Consider the following 17,832-nt stretch of genomic DNA (forward strand, 5'->3'; position numbering starts at 1 on the left):
CAAGTCTCATTTCTCTTTCTCAGAGAGGTGTAAAGCTTGTTTGGTTCTCAAGGTGAACGAAACGGGTGCCCGGTGGACACGGTTATCAGACGCGTACAGCTGAAGATGAAGGAACGAGTTATGAACAGGAAAAATATAAAAATGTTCAGCTTTTCCCGTGAACCTGACATGATGGTCAAGTTTAAAAAAATCTGTAGGGATGCAACCCAGTCATCGTGCCTGTCTGCAATACCTGAACAGGTATTTGAACTGAACTGTACAGACTGTCATTAATTTCACTCCTAAGGGCACCTGTTTTCTGTGAAAAATATGAATTTAGTCACATGACATTATAATGATCCTGTCATTATGAACATTATGGTCCACACTGGCTTCTCAAGACTTGTGCTGTTCATTTGGACACAAGAGTTAGCGTAACGTACAGGATCTGGAATCAGAGCCACCAAACGCAGATCAGAGCTGAAAACTGGTGTAGGACAGGGACACATGCTTGCCATGCTAACACACACAGGCAATCTTGAAGCACACGCACAAGCACATCAAATGTGTAGGGTCACTAATTCCACAGTTTGTGTTAAGTCTCTCTGAATACTGTCTGGGAGGAAGCAAATCTGAAATAATGGAATTGTCTTTGATTATTCTGGGTTTGAAACACTTTGAGACATCAATATCTATGACCTTTGATCGTCAAAGGCTCGCAGCAAGGCAATTCCCAACATGTGCCCACTACTATTATGCTAATCACTTGGTAATGGCATACATTTTTTAGACAGAGTGGGCCTCCCATCATCCAACAGTAAGATGAAGATCGTAGCCATATTGCATAATAGATTCTTTCATAATGTCACGTATTTCTTAGTTAACCTGGGAAATAATGTTTTTAGGGGGATTTTATTCCTCTGGAATTTAACATAGGTTATGATATTATCAGTTAAATTTATTTTGGGAAATATCCCAGCTAACAGGAAACGTTCTCAGAACGATCTGGCAAGGTTCTCTCTAAGTTATGAACAAACGGTTCTTCCAGTAACGTTAATAGAGCGTTTGTTCTAAGTTATCTAGTCTATAATAATGTTCTCAAAACGGTAGCACAAAAATAATTGTTTATACATTGTTCATGGAACGTTTTCCCTGAAATGCTTTTAAATGTTACTACTTGTTTCAGAATGTTCAGTATCTCTTCAAAAGTAATGTTTGCAAAATGACCAAATGGAATGTTCATATAACCAAGAATAATCTAATAAACTGGAAGTTTTGAACGATTAAAGAACATTCAGAAATAATGTTTTTATAACTTAATAAGAATGTAGCAAAATGTTCTTAGAACTTATTTTTGTCAGCTGGGAATGTAACACTTTGATGCATGACGTCCACAACAGTGCACAGATCTTTAAAAGCTATTTTTAAGGTTAAGACCTTTTAGACACTTACCCATAATTTATTGTGACAATCCTTTTTACAGTATATTCTATGTTTTATTATGATAAACTCAAAATGGCAAACAAAATTGATGCAGCAAGTAACAACTACTATCTTTTATTGCAGTGGACAGTAACGCTCTCAAAATGCGTTATTATAGGAAAAAATAAATATTTTTTTAATATATATTTTTAAGGTAATAATAACATTAACACTACTATTTGTGATTTAATAATTCATGCACCAAAGGGTTAATATCTCTGGCCTGAGGTTACAAATCTAGGGCCTAATGCAGAATTATAATACCCTCCACACATGTCCTCACAAGCACACATGGCCTTCACATGCTCTTCCAGCCACTGAGAAGACCGGGTCTGGCAGGGGTGTCCAGTCCTGCTCCTAGAGGGACACTGTCCTGCAGAGTTTAGTTCAATCCTAATAAACACACCTGAACCAGATAATCAAGGACTGTGTTCAAAATCGCCCCATATACCCTTAAATAGGGCACTATTTCAGGGGACAGTTCTTTTTACTGGTGTTCCATGGTGGACGTTATCGAGTGCACTCATTCAATCCCACAATGCACCGCAATAACAGCTAGAGAATACCCATAATGCACTGTAAGGGATGTGCCGAATTAATTCCTGTGTCTTGTCAGAAGATGGCGCCTGCAGCTGAATCCTCCATTCATCCATTTTCCAAACCGCTGGTCCAATGTGGCTACAGCGTAATATCATACAGGTATAAATTCCTTTTTAATTGATTATTCAATTGTTTAATTAAGGTTTACACATCCTAGTTTCCATGACAGAGTTCAAGATAAATATTTTCATCACTACTAGAGCTGCCAGTTTGCTAACTTTCAAATAATTATTAAACAGCAAGCACAAACTATGCAAAAGCAGCCGCCCTTCCGGTGCACCCGAATTCACTCACTCCCTTTCATTCACTTCTTCAAGTGGACTATATTAGTGGACTAATGTAGGGAACAGTGAATGAGGGTATAGGTGGCGATTTCGTACACAGCTAAGGTCTTATTAGAAACCAGGCAGGTGTGTTGAGGCAAGTTGGATCTAAACTCTACAGGACAGTGGCCCTCCAAAGAGCAGCTAGGACACTCCTGATCAAAAATGGTGTTTCATACTTTCGGGAGAATGAATTTGAAGTCATATTTGGCACACACACCCTTGAGCTGTGTAATAGTAACACAGCAACAAAAAGAAAGTGCAGTTAGAAACGCTACCAATCTTCTGTACACATAGGTTCGGTATTGCTTAAATAATTTGCTGAACTACATTGTACCACGTTGCCTGATAAGATTAAGCCTTACTCTGCATTTCGATCAAAGGGGATGTTTCAAAGATGGGTCTAAAGCACATGACCGTTGCCTCCTACCTAGGCGTTTTTAATTAGCTCTCCTTCAAAGTGACTGAAGGCATCAGACTCGGCCTGATTAAACATCGGACTCGAGGTGATTAAGCCCGCAGAAGTGTTTCATCTCACCGTCACGAGCAATCTGCCTCTTCCGGCACATCAAAGGCGAGTGCGGACAGCCGTGTCGACCGGTGCCCGTATCTCTTGTGCCGCACATGGTCTCTGGGTCCGCTCATGTGAGAGGGACGGCGCTCGGCGTCTCATCCCTTGGGCCGAGGAGCTCGCAGTCGCTCACATGCCTGCCTGCATATCCGTGGCGGCTGCGTGACACGACTGTGAAGAATAACTACGGCCTTGTTTGGAGGGAGAACATGCGACTGCGGGGGAATGTGGGACCCCGAGGCTCTCTCGATGGGCCATGCGCTCCAGTCTGCGCCTTTGATCAATGAAACTTGCGGGAGCAGTTTAGTATGCTCTCAAAACTTGCTGGAGCAGTTTACTAAGAAGCTTAAATGCAGGAACAGAAGATCTGCTTGACGGGGAGAAAAAAAACGGTGATGTCTGTAAAGTTTCGGACGGTACAAAATTTTTTTTAGGGTAAATGAAAACGAGAGAATTGACGTGATGTACTACTGCATGCTGTATGAATGAGGGCACTGTATGTATGAGTGTGTGTATATATATATATATATATATATATATATATATATACATATATATATATATATATATACATATATATATATATCTCAAATCACCTGGTAAAACAACAATTGGGCTATTGTTAAAAAGGCCATTGAAGTTTAGAAGAAATTACACTTTAAAAAACAACTAAAGATTCCCTTTGTCCTCACAAATCAAGATTCAAAAGATTAAAAAGTTGCAAGAAAGTCCGTAAAAACCAATGACTCCTTGTACCGTTATCCAAAAACAGTCTGATCCTGAGAAATGCAAGATCTTAGTTCATGGACTAATGAAATGCCGAGGGAAAAAGGTGAGGGAAGAGAATGACGAGCATTCGGCATGACGCCTTCAGAAATGGGACAAGGACAATGGTGCAAGCATTTGCAATAGAAAGGACCTCTGAAAGGAAAAGAAAGAGCAATGGCAGGACAGACATATGGTGTTAACATGTGGAGTCTTTTGTAGCATTTTCACAAATGCATGCTGTTTCTGGGACATTTGCTTTCGTCCACTGCGGATGATGGGATTCGTGAGTGAGGCGCAATGCCTTTAAGGAGCTGGCGAGAGTCACGGTGGATTGATTTCTCTTTCCCGACTTTGACACTAAGCTTCTCAGAAATTCTTGTTGAGTAGCTGTGTGGGATGAGCCTGCAAAACTTGTGTCGCTGCAGGTCACTGGGACCCCTGTCATAGTTTGGGGGGGTTAAGGTGCAGCTGGAGGGGTTTCGCCAGAAGGACTTGCAAAACTGACCAACATGACGTCTAGAAAATATAGGAAACCCCCCTCCCCCTGTGTCCCGCTCAATTTTAGCATCAAACCTCACCGGAGTGTCTAGCACTCATAGTTGACCATTGTTAATCAAACCCTTCGTCCCTTCCCACCCCTCCCCACCCTGTTTCCTTTAGGCACATGTTCCCCAAGCATCTACAGTGTTGTGTCTAAGTGATGTGCTGGCAACCATTTCTAAGAAGTCTCGCTTGCCTATAAAAAGTTTTCAGACAATGTTCTCGTCTAAAACCGGCAAGTTATTCATTCTGGATCCTCGTCTTTCTCGTCTTCAGTTTCCTCTCGTTTTCCCATTAGCTCTGCATCGTCTTCTACAGTTGTTGTGTCTCGCTTTGCAGTCCCGTCTGCTTCCGTTACAGTCGCATCATCTGTTTCCTTTGTTTCATGTGTCTCTTCAGGTACAGGACTCTCCTCCTCCTCTGCTGACTCCTCCTCCTGGTCATCTGTTGGCTCCTCCTTGCTCCCAGGCTCCTCCTCCTCTTCATCAATGGCTAGGATTGACTCAGGGGTGTTGCTGAGGCATGTGGACTCCTCCTCTTCTGTCTGGCTTTGGGACTCTTCTGCAATGACCTTCTTCCACATCTCATGGTTCTCCATCAGGTGCTGGGTGATCTGGCAGAACACTTTCCGTCGTTTCTTGGGTGCGTCTTTCTCTAAGAAAAGTATAAAAAGGGAGTGTTAATGGGTTTTTCATGCTAGCAACTTTAAGTGATAATTTAGAAAAAAAAATCATTTAAAAGTAAAAAAAAAATTAAATAAAGAAATTATAAAACCAACTTGATTAAATAAAAAAAAGCAAAAATATATTGTATCGTTTTATAAAAATTATGTTTATTTAAATTTATTTTATATTTATTTTAGTATTGCAAAAAGTTTATCTTATTTGACTAGCAGCTTTAAGTTATGAATTATATTTATGTAGAGAAGTGTTGCACATATAAAGTTAATAATAATAAAAAATAGACACTCAATGTGTCTGCTTAAATACACACAGATCCACATAAATCATATTTAAAATTTATAAAAGAAATAAAAAACAAATTAATAAAATAATTGCAAAAACAAATTTGATTTCATATATATATATATATATATATATATATATATATATATATATATATTAATATTTTAAAATACAGCTTATGTTTGTCACAACAGTTGTGCTTTCGGAAACATTTTTAAATTCAGTTTCAGTTTAGTTACACTGTTATATGTCTATGTGAAGTGGTTCTACTGACGGGGCAATCAAATTTTATTTGGCGATAAAGACCGAGATCATAATTTTGTTAAGTATGGGTGTTAGCTAGGCCATGTTTACACAGCAGCAGATACAGTTGTCAGTCCTGTATTTGAGTCCTTAATACAGTTACGTTCACACACAGTTCAGTTATTTACGGGAGTGACGACCGCATTCTATAACCAAACTCACACCTGTAAATTTTAAGGACTCACTACCTTATTTTCAGAAAACCTGAGCTGTGTGAATGGAACCGGACTGGTCAACTAGTTGTCTGTCACGTCATACAGTGTGAAAAGCTACTGTAAGTTTCTGTTTGAGTTGACTCACACCGGTAAGTAAATGCGGTTGTTAATCCCAATAACTGACAGTGTGAATGTAGCCTTATTTCAATCTGATACTGTACTTATAAAAATGTAAAAATAAAAAGTGAACTCACGGGAAAGTTCTGAGCTGGAGGAGGCATCTTCCTCCGGTGTGTCTTCCTCATCCTCTTCATCTGTCTCTGTCTCTTCCTCAGCATCCTCGCCCTCTTTGGGCTGAGGGTTGACCCAGTGCCCAGGCATGAGGGCAGCAGAGTCATAAGAGTTGCAGAGAGGCCCGACGATGTGTGTGATGAAGGACTCCTGTAGTTTGGCCAACTGGGGTGCTGAGCGGTCCATGAAGGGGCTAATGGGAAGGCCCAAGCTGGACTCTTCATCACCCTGAAACACCAGAATGAAGAGAAAACACATTTTACTAGTGCTGTCAAAATGAACGCTAAAAATATTTAATGCAATTAATGCAGCATAATTTTTTTCACGTCATCCTTTGACTAGAATTACATTATATGATCACGCTCTCAGAAAATGGGGTGCATGTCAGATCTGCGTCATGTGGGGCAGGTCTTAAAGTGACAACAGCCTAATAAACCTGCTGCTGTCTGTCATTAAGGGTAGATAATCAAAGAACAAAATAAAAATAAAATCACTCACTGCTCTTGACTGAATAACTTTTGTAGCTTTAATAAGGATTAATCTATATTTAATCTATAATTTATTCAGTGAAGACTGTGAACTTTATTCAATTTCTGTATATATGCTACTGTATCTGTAAATCTTAAAGCACTGTTTACAAGGTTACATGTGTCAAAAACAATGAAAACAATACGTTTTTGTGCATTTTAACTGGTCTGACTGGGCCAATTAAAAAATGAAGCACTGATATATTGATTTGTTATAATGTATTTATGTAAAACTTAAATTAAAAGTTTTTATATTTCTTTAAAGCCTAACAAATGTTAAAATTGATAGCTGTATTGCTGAATGGATATAAATAATGTCTAAAATTGAGGGGAAAATATCTATTTTCCATAGAGACATCAGTAGCAGTATTGTTATCGGTGATGCCTTCTTTCATAAAAAGATGCCATTTAACAAATATTAAAATATAGGCTACTGTTTTCATGTTGTTTCTACGTTTCTTTGGAGATTAAACTGTGAAATTATTACAATATAAAAATATTTTTGAAGAACTTTAATGTTCAGTGCGATTAATCGCGATTAACTACAGAAAAATGTGTGATTAATTAATTTTTTAATCAATTGACAGCACTAATTAATATATATATATATATATATATATATATATATATATATATATATATATATATATATATGTTATGCTGTAAACTCTGGTATGAAACACCCATTTTTATCAATTGTCAATAAATCATTTATAATAAAAAAAAATCAAGTTCTGTCTAGAGAAGTATGGGTTGCAAATTATGTTTCAAGTTATTTTAAAAATATTTAAAATCCTTCTTGGTTGCTATAATTGAAAAACTTCTGAAATAATATTGTTGTTCATCTGCACCTCCTATGGTGGATGAAAAGCATCATGGGAACTGATGTCACCAGAAAGCATTATGAGCATCTGAAAGCTGCATCACGTCAGTGCTAACAAATCTAAAATCCATCCTGAAAAAGAAATGTATTCAGTGATGTGCAAATATAGTATACATTTCATTTCGATTCAGAAATGCTCCACATAGTGCAGATTAATCATATCTGTTTGATGGCTAATTTGCATATTTGTTCAAATTATGCAGTGCTGCTGAGCAGCTATTTTATACTCATCCCTACCATGGATTGCATTAAACAAGTAATGATTTTACCAATAGTATATGCTCAGTACATTCAAGCACAGCCGAGGAGTCACACACTTGATTGGATTTTTCCAGTTCAGGAAAGAAACATACTTCACAGACCTTCTACCGCTGTAAAACTAGGTCAACCTTCCCATGGACGGGGGAAACACACCCAGGCACGAGAGGTCTGGGCTTTTTTTATTATTTATTTCAGATTGCAGTGCTGAAAATAAGTAGGTAATCAGCGATTAGAGGAGCATCATATAGTCCGCGTGAGAGAACATATGCTAAGCAGAACCTGGAGATAATCAATGAGAATCAATGCGGAACAACAACAGGCAAGGTCTTGCGTTGCCATGGCAACCGTGCCGTCGATGACGTCACAGGGCAGTGATGTATGTGCGCTGTGTTCTGTCAGGTGCTACTCAGAAGTGCTGGAGAAATGAATCATTCAAGAAACGAAACAGGGAGGGGGGAAAAACAGGCTCCTTTGAAGCAAATCATTTCTGGTCCCTTTTGAAATGCTCTGAATATGGCCAAGGGTGGTCATATGACGCTTTGTAGCTCTGTGACAGGGTCCCGACACAACTGGGTCATCCTCACTCTGTGTTCCACACAATAATAGACACTCATCGCTGGCATCCAAACAAGCCTTTAACTCTCTGAGAGCATGATCAGTAGACGTATATCCAGACAGACTGAACAAGCACACATGATGTACCGTAATGGTCAACGGATATAAAGCACAACAGTCGGTTCCGGAAGTAAAAACTCCATTAATTTTCTCCATAGGGAAACTGATTTTGAACGATAACTTATAAACCTTTTAAGAAAGCCCTAATGTGAGCTATGAGGTTGTTCATCGATAGTATTTGCTTCTGTTGAAGCTGTTAGCCCGCATTATTTCAGCTTATTTAAAAAAAATAATCGTAATCGTAATTCCTGGGGGAAAAAAACTACATTACCCATGATGCTGTGCAGAAAATTCCATCAATCAGAGAGTCGAAACAAGCAACGCGGCCAAAAGATCTTCCTAGCTCCACCCATTCCCATGAAGCACTGCGAATGACGTAATCGAGTCGATTCTCTAAACGCTCTCGAAATATTTAAATATTTGTATATGCATAATTTGCAATAAACTTAAAATATATTGTTTATATAGGATTTCTCTATATATATGTAATATATTATATGTTATATATGTTAGTTCATGGCTTTTTAACATAGACTTTTTAAAAGTCCCTATGGGAAAAAATGAATGAAAAAAAAAAACTTCCGGAACCAACACCCCTAAAAAAGGCGTTGACCCCTATTATTGAATCATCTAGAATCACCCCTGGCTAGCAATAAGCTAAAACATGCTAGCAATTTGCTAATTCATTCAAGCAGCGAGCTAAAACGTGCCAATTCATGCTAGCAACATGCTAATTGCAATGCTAATCTGACATTAAGGTTGACTTTGGTCATATTTAGTCTGGCTGATTTATATCAGTCTATCATCAACACATGGTGTGTTTACCAGAAAATTTTCTCAGCACATTCCCAGCAGATCAGCCTGATGTACAAGTTTGCTTACTTTCTGCCCTACATTCTCATTACAGCTGTGAACGTGTTGCCTTCAGCACTGCTTGGGTAGGATGTAGACGGTTGCCAGGCAACAGCGTATCCTTGCCTTCCTCTCCAGCCACTCCATGTGAATGATACTGAGATGCCAAGTACTTACACATGCGCATTATCAGGGCCTTTTACTATTTCCAGGCACTTAATGCCGTGACTGAATAGCTAAAAAATGACTTGCACACAAACATACACACATCAAAAATAAAGCAGACCCTGACCTGTTCGTAGAACTCGTTGACGATGCCTTCCGTCCACTGCAAATGAAGCTCCTTGCATTTCAACGGACCGTTTATATCCGCTAACTTAATACACATTTGACACACCAGCAGACGATCATTCTCGTTAGACCATTCGATCCCAGAGCAACCGTCATCCCCCACCTGAGCGAATATAAATCAATAAATAAAACACACAGCAATAGTTGGTCTATACAAGTATATCTAATGTACAGTAAGTGCTCACCTTGGCGTTGAATTCAGCCAGGAAGTCAAAGTGTTTCTTAAGGTCCGTGGCCAGTATGGCCTCGATGACCAGGAAGCGAAAGCGTTTGAAATCCATGTGATCCAGACTGGCCAGAAAGTTGTACTCGGGCCTCGACATGAAGAGATTCCAGGCAGAAGCTGCGTGATGGTTCTCCAGCACAGAGCGGTCATTGTAAAGCACGGCCTTGAAACACACACAAGACGTTTATGGCACTTTAAATGTTTCAAGGCTCAAGAACATTGTGATCAATCCTTGCAGGCTACAATTCAAAACAACCGCTTTGGATATTAATAATCATAAATATCATAATGCTTCTACAGCATAATATGGAATATTCTTAATATATCTTAATACGAAGTACTGAAACAGCCAAATGATTGCAGCCTTTTTGACCTTTTTCATCAGAAATACAATTATTAACCTTAAATATGAGCAATAGTAACAGAAAACAGCATGCAAAATTAGCAGACTACATGGCAAACAGGAACCACATTTTAACACGCACACACACACACATTTATATACACAACTACACACACACACACACACACACACACACACACACACACACACACACACACACACACATTTGTTTTTAGTGACCCTACAAGTTCGATTAAACCATCAAAATATAAGAAAAATATTTTTCATTTTAAATATGAGAGAAGAACAAAACACTAAACTTGGTTAAGGTTTTTATCTAACAAAATTATTTATTTTTAAATATAATGTAAACACCAGTCTTGTTCGGTTCTTGATCTGATTAAATAAAATTGTTGAAACCCTTATTATTATTGTATTAGGTACTTAAAGGGATAGTTCACCCAAAAATGAAAAATCTGTCATAAATTACTCATGTTGCTCCAACCCTGTAAGACCTTCGTTCATCTTCGTAACACAAATTAAGAAATTTTTGATGAAATCTGAGAGCTGTCTCACTCCTTCATAGGCTGCTAGGTAATTGCATCCGCCGGCCCAGAAAAGTTAGTAAAGACATTGTTAAAATAGCGGCTCAACCTTAAGTTTATCAAGCGACGAGAATATTTTTTGTGCGAAAAAACAAACCAAAATATCGACTTTATTCAACTATTAATTTTCTTCCGTGTGGGCCTCTGACGTGAGTTCACGAGAGCCGTGTTCATGCGCGAGAACTGAGAAGATGATGGGAAAGTGTGAAAGGTAAGCCATTCATTTTGCAGCATTGGTAACTTTTACGATCTCTCGTTGGTTTCTCACGATTCAGACATCCAGGAAATGCACACTTTAGAACCATTTTAAACACTACATCGAGATCTTCTCAGTTCTCGCGCACGTGTCGCGGCGCTCTTGTGAATTCACGTCAGAGGCCAACAAAGAAGAAAATCAATAGTTGAAAAAAGTCAAAAAAAGTATTCTTGTCGCTTGATAAACTTAAGATTGAGCCACTGTAGTCACTTGGACTATTTTAACGATGTCTTTAATAACTTTTCTGGGCTGGCAGATATAAATTACCAAGCAACATATGAAGGAGTGATCCAGCTCTCAGATTTAATCAAAAAAATCTTAATTCGTGTTCAGAAGATGAACGAAAGTCTTATGGGGTTGGAACAACATGAGGGTGAGTAATTACTGACAGAGTTTTTGGGTGAACTATCTCTTTAAATAATTTATTCTACCTCTGTATTAGTACCGGCTATGATTCTTAAGAACACTCTCAGAAAAAAAGGTACAAAAGATGTCAATGGGATAGTACCCTTCAAAATGGGTTCTAATATGTACCATTTAGGTACTAATATGTACACTTTTGGTACCAATATGTACCTTTGAGGGACCAATATGCACTCTTTAGGTACAAAGGTGTACCTTTTGAAAAGGTACAGCCACAGTGACAGCTTTTGTACATTTTTTCTGAGAGTGAAAGCACATATTTACAATACAAAGAAACTACTTCTCCATTGAAAATCTTCAAGGAATTAGGGGGTTAACTGATTTTGGGGTTGTGTGATGATGGTGCGTTACCTGTGGAGCGCTGGTGGCCACCAGGAACGCATTGGTCCTGCCAGGATGGTCGTAATCATGCATGGCAGCCGCGACGTAGAGCGCCATCAGCTCGAGCGCGGGGATGAGGCCGGACAGACACCCGTAACCCTCCTCCTCGACGGGATACGTCCTGGATATCAGGTGCTTTGAGCGGCCATGAGCGAGTCCACTGTCAGAGTCTGAAGACATAGAGAGTCCGAAAGATGTCTGCAGATTAGTTCACACTGCACATAGGTATTCATAGTAAATATGTATATGCAAATGAAGGCGAGGCATTTCTGAGAGTATGTGTAAATAATACATCAACCTTTTTTTAGTTTTAAAAAGTGCAAGAAAAATCATGTTTGTTCCTACAGTATAGCTCAAACAGTGAAAAAATTTAAATGAACATGAACTGATTAAAATGTATACCTGATCAAATGTATAAATGAACTGAGAAAACATATATATATATATATACATATATATATATATATATATACATATATATATATATATATATATATATATATATATATATATATATATATATATATATATATATATATATATATATATATTGCACGGCTGGAAAATGGAAAATGCTCTCAGCCAATCAGATTTGAGAATCAGAAAGAACTGTTGTATAAATATATATATACAGTTGTGGTCAGAATTAATGGCAGCCCTGGTAAATATGATCAAGAATCGCTGTAAAAAATAAATCTGCATTGTTTATCCTTTTGTATCCTTTTGATCTTTAATTCAAAAAAATTGCAAATATCAAACCTTTCATTGAAGTAAAAGAATTGAAAGTGGGGGTGAAATCACATTATGAAAAAAATGCCTTTCTCCAAAACACACTGGCCATAATTATTTGCTCCCTGTTATTAAATACTTTTTGTAACCTCCTTTTGCCAAGGTAGCAGCTTTGAGTTTTTTCCTATAATACCTGATGAGTTTGGAAACTCAACCTAAGTTACCCATTTTTGTGTTGATTTAGATGTTTGTTTTGGACCACTGTCCTGATTGAAGATCCAGCCACGGCCCATTATAAGATTTTGTAGCAGAGGCAGTTTTGATTGTTTATCTGTTGGTATTTGCTAGAATCCATAATACCATGTATCTGAACAAGATGTCCAGGACCTCCAGCAAAAAAATAGGCTCACAACATATAAGTGCATCCATCAGTATATATTTAACCGTAGGCATAGGGTACATTTTATCCCTGTTTGCACCAAACACATCTGGTGGGTTTGCTGCCGAAAAGCCCTTTTTTTGTTTCATCTGACCACAGAATCCAGTCCCTTTTAAAGTTCCAGTCATGTCTGAAAACTGAATACGCTGGAGTTTATTTTTGGAGGAGCGAGGAGGATTTTTCTTGAAACCCTCCCAAACAACATGTGGTGATGTAGGGGTTGTTTGATATATTTTTTTAGGCTTTCTGACCCCCAAGACTCAAGTAATCTCTGCAATTCTCTATCTGTGATCCTTAGAGAGTCTTTGGCCACTCAAACTCTTCTCCTCACCATGCATTAAGGCAATATAGACACACGTCCTCTTCCTGGCAGATTCGTAACATCTTTAGTTGATTGGAACTTCATAATTATTGCCCTGATGGTCAAAATGGGGATTTTCAATTCTTTAGTTATGTCCTTCCAGCCACTTTCTATTTTGTGATGCTCAACAATCTTTTGATGCAAATTCAGAACTATATTCTTTGGTTTTACTCATTGTGATGGATGATTAAGGGAATTTGGCCTTTGTGTTTCCTCATATTTAAACTCCTGTTAAACAAGAAGTCATAGCTGGACAATTTTTATGTTCCTAGTCACCCTGGTGTGCTAAAAAAAAGGTAAATATTAATGGGAATATACTTCAGAGATATTTTACATGTAAACAATTCTAGTGGTGCCAATATTTGTGGCCAACATGTTTTGGAGAAAAAAAAAATTGATTTCCCGACCCCACTTTCAATTATTTTACTTCAATGAAAGGTTCGATTTGTGCAATTCTTTTGAATGAAAGATCAAAAGGATAAACAACGCAGATTTTTTTTACAGCCATTTTTAATCATATTTACCAGGGGTGCCATTAATTCTGACCACAACTGTATGCATTTGGCAGGCGCTTTGAAGATGTTTTATTGTCATTCCACTGTATGCAGAGACATGTCGTTCTTCACAGGAACATACTGTTACATATGGGAGACGGTTCTGCAAGTCAAATAATTGTATCTACAGTACAATGATTGCTAGACAAAAAATGATCTTGATAAAAAATTACTTTCCTTACTGAAAGTCATAAAATCTACAATGTTGCTCACAGTTACTTCTCCTGTGAGCTTTTTTCCTTCTTTTTTTTGTGAGCTTAAAAACGTGATGGAAGTGTATGAAATTGAAGACATCACCACTGCTCTTTTATGAATTCTCCAGTCTCCTCTAAACATATAAAACATTGATATAAGCATATCAAAATACACAGGTCTAGCCTGCATAATATCAAGTATACATATACTTTTCAATTACAAGCATGAAATTATTTCCATTGTAACTTTTCCAAACTGTAATGAACTTACCCGAGTCACTAAGTGATCCCAGTGTAGGTAAACCAGGCACCGGCTGAGTAGTGAGGTACCACACTGCATGGAGGACGTCTGTTGCATGGATCCGGTTGTGATCTGGGGAGGAAGACGAGGTTTAATACTGTAAACCACCACCAGGGGGAGATACACACAATATACAGTGTGCCACAACTGATGATTTAGGGCAGTGTATTCCTCTGGAGGTGAAGCTGACTACGCACAACATCTGTAGTACATCATAACATATCTCACTGTTAACATATTTCAGTACACATGTCTCTTGCAGCACAAGGACTCACATGGGATGTCCCTGTATCCATTCTCCAGAGCGTGGAAATAGTTCATGAACTCCCTCACCGGAATCTTGAATGTCTCAAAGAGTCCCGTATCCACAAACAACCGGTAGGACACCTAAACCACAGAGAACAATGGCAAAATCTCTCAACCTTAGTCTTAAATTAAACAAAAGAATCAAAACAATAATACTAGAATTTCTTAGAAGGAAATATATGCACATACTTTGAATTATTCATATATGAATACACATGCAAACACGAACAAATACGATGTACATAAAGCTGCTACATTTAAATGAACACTTATTTTACACTTGTTCATTACAAATTAACTAAAAGTCTAATCTATTGAAGCTTGTTTCCACAATGGAATAAAAAAATAAAAAAGGTAATTGTGATTTTTTTTAATCTCACAATTCAAACTTTATAACTTGCAATTGCGAGTTAATATCTAGTTTCTGAGTAAAAAAAGTCAGAGATAAAAAAAAAAATAATCGGTGGCAGAAAAAAGCTTCCATAACTATCTGACACTCATTTTTATTATTTAATAAAACGTATTATTTTTTTAAAAAATGCCAGAAAATCAGCCAATTATTAGCCAATAATCCTGGCCCAGGTGCTGTTGAGTTACTTTCACAAGCCGAAGTTCCAGCGCACCTGAACTCAGACAACCTCCTACAGGAGATCTTGAGTTCGGTCCGCATGACAGCTTTCACATTACCAGTTCTTCCTGTGAAGCATGCCCTGTTTTGAACTAAAATGCCAGTGTGAAACTAAAGCAGCCTTAGTTCATTCGGTAGATGTGAGTTAGCCTTGTGCGCCTGTACTCCGGATCTCCACTAGATGTCAGTGTCTCACCTGGCTGAGAATACAGCCACATCTGCCGTGGGTTTTCTCCACCAGACTGAAGATGGGGAAGTTCCAGTTGTTGATCTGACTCATGAGAGGCTCCAGTCCCTCCATTACCAGGGGCTCTGGGGCCAAGATGGGCTTATCCTGCAGAGGAAATGATTTCAGATCACAAACGGTGCCATCTTATAAAAAAAATAAAAAAAACAATGAATATGTCTGAAATTGCTTACTAAAAAAGTGGCACATATGAAACTACTAAAAAGAGTAGTTAAAATGGCATAACAGAAAGAGAGTCTGTCATCAAACCACAGCATAAACAAATCACTAGCACATCAAACGCTCGCTGATTAGTTTGGATGACAATTTGATGGCAGGTTTAGTTTCACTGGATCAAACAAACAGCCCAGAGTATTGCACATAACACTCATTTATTTATGCCATTGCCGTATTTTTATGTGCTTCATACATTTTCTGCACACGGCAAAGTAATGATTTTCTCCCTCAGTATTTTGTTTTCCATTACAAATACCTATAAATTCTTAAATCAAGATACATTTAAGATATTAAGTCTTGTTTTCTTATAAAAGCATTAAAATTAAGTGAGCTTATGCTTAAAATAAGAAAAAATATCTATCAGTGGGGTCAGAAAATGAAAACTCACTTTAAAAAAAAAAAAATATATACAAGACTTGTGCCATTTTGCTTCTCATGTAAATCTTGATTTAATGATGTTTAAGATATTTGTACTGGAAACAACAAAAAAAAAACTTTCTTGCAGTCCATATTCTATGTATACTGCATATTTTATGCATGCTGCTGATGCAACACTTTACACTGTGCATTTTTCCAGCTTTATTTTACACTGAACAGCATACCATGCCTGTACTAAACTGCAGTGCTAAAAAATCAATTTGTCCTGCAGAAGGCCTGTTTACCTCTGGTGGTATAAGAGCGAGTGCCTGAGGCGGGAACGTCCCGCAGGGGATCCGGTGACCCTCTCCGTCTTCCTCATTCTGTGCAAAGTCACCGCTGTCACTGTGGTTGGTCTCATAGGTGCTGTCATATTCGGATGACATCATCACCGGTTCGTCTGAAAGGTTATTAGAAAAGCGTGATTATGCCTCTTGTAATATTTCACGTTTGAGCAGACTGACAGCTTAGAAAGACAGCAATTACATATCAACTCATAGATTCAATCCAGGATCGAGCTGTAATATCATAGATCACAACTGCAAAATGGATAATAAGTGAAATGCATCTAAATGGTAATTCAGAGAGGGTCGGACATGACGGTGGCGTCACCTGACTGCTGGCTTCTGTCTCCTGCGTCTGTGGATCCGTCCCCGTGCCTCTTACTGTATGGTCTTCCACAGCTACAACACACACAGCACACCATTCACATCACTGTCAGGACGCATTCTTTCACATTAAAAAAAGAGAGCATACATATATATATATATAGAGAGAGGGAGAGAGAGAGATAAAGAGGGGAAAGAAGTGAGGCGATTCATATATAGAATCATCGTGGGATCATTTTATGGATTTAGTTAATAGTTAATTCATTTAATTTGAATTTATTTGTAATTTTAATTACATTTTATGAATCCTTTATAGAGAATTTTTTAATAACCCATTAAACATTAAAATAGTTTGCAATCATTTATTATCCTATATATTTTATAAATTTCATGTATAAAATTCTTTTTGCCTTTATTTGCTTTTGTATTGCATTTTAACAACAACAACAACAACAATAATAATAATGGTACAACAGCAAATAAAGTAATAAACCAACAATTTACTTCGTCACTACACGCTCCTGATTTTAATGTGGATTATTTGGCTGTTAATGTTATTCCAAAATAAATAAATAAAAATCCTCAAATCTTTCATCCAATTTCATCATTTTCACAATTGAATCAATTCCCAAAGAATAAAATCAAATCACATTCTACTCTTTTTCTCGCTCTCACAGAAAATCCTGCTTTACTCATAGTTGAAATAAGTCAGATTACAAGAAAGAAAAAATATGCCATTTCATGTTGAGTTCAGGAACATTCCTTAAGAACAATAAAAAGACACTATCTATCATTGTAGGCACTGGAATCTGTTCGTTACGCTTTATGTATTTTATGCTTTATGAGTTAGGAAAGCTAGGAAACGGCTGATAGTGTATGCATATTTGAATATTTTGCAGTGAAATTGAGAGGCGCCCTGATTGTGTGTCAGGAGCTCTAGCCGTTGTCACTGTTGTTTAGTTTAGCTCTTTAAATGAACGTGCCAGACAGAACCTAATCAAGCTGTTCTTTTGTGACCAGCATTCATTACAGGCCAAGGGGACGGTGACCTTGTCTCATAGCCAGGACATTA

At 37.7% G+C, this 17,832-nt stretch overlaps 1 protein-coding gene across 5 annotated transcripts in view; it reads right to left on the bottom strand.

Moving 5' to 3' along the window:
* pde3a (phosphodiesterase 3A, cGMP-inhibited) overlaps positions 1-17,832 on the bottom strand; it is a 97,762-nt gene continuing 79,930 nt past the window's right edge. For all 5 annotated transcript variants that reach the window (XM_077235133.1, XM_077235130.1, XM_077235132.1 and 2 more), the window contains 10 exons: positions 16,765-16,835; positions 16,398-16,552; positions 15,469-15,606; positions 14,614-14,725; positions 14,309-14,410; positions 11,731-11,930; positions 9,712-9,915; positions 9,468-9,629; positions 5,941-6,205; positions 1-4,917 (listed from right to left, as the gene is read on the bottom strand). In XM_077235133.1, the coding sequence (XP_077091248.1) occupies positions 4,508-4,917; positions 5,941-6,205; positions 9,468-9,629; positions 9,712-9,915; positions 11,731-11,930; positions 14,309-14,410; positions 14,614-14,725; positions 15,469-15,606; positions 16,398-16,552; positions 16,765-16,835 (1,819 nt within the window). In that variant the 3' untranslated portion in view covers positions 1-4,507. The remainder of the gene's footprint in view (positions 4,918-5,940; positions 6,206-9,467; positions 9,630-9,711; positions 9,916-11,730; positions 11,931-14,308; positions 14,411-14,613; positions 14,726-15,468; positions 15,607-16,397; positions 16,553-16,764; positions 16,836-17,832) is intronic.

The sequence above is a fragment of the Siphateles boraxobius genome, unplaced genomic scaffold, assembly GCF_051911475.1.
Source record: "Siphateles boraxobius isolate OS27281-9 unplaced genomic scaffold, OSU_SipBor_1 19, whole genome shotgun sequence".
NCBI lineage: Eukaryota > Metazoa > Chordata > Actinopteri > Cypriniformes > Leuciscidae > Siphateles > Siphateles boraxobius.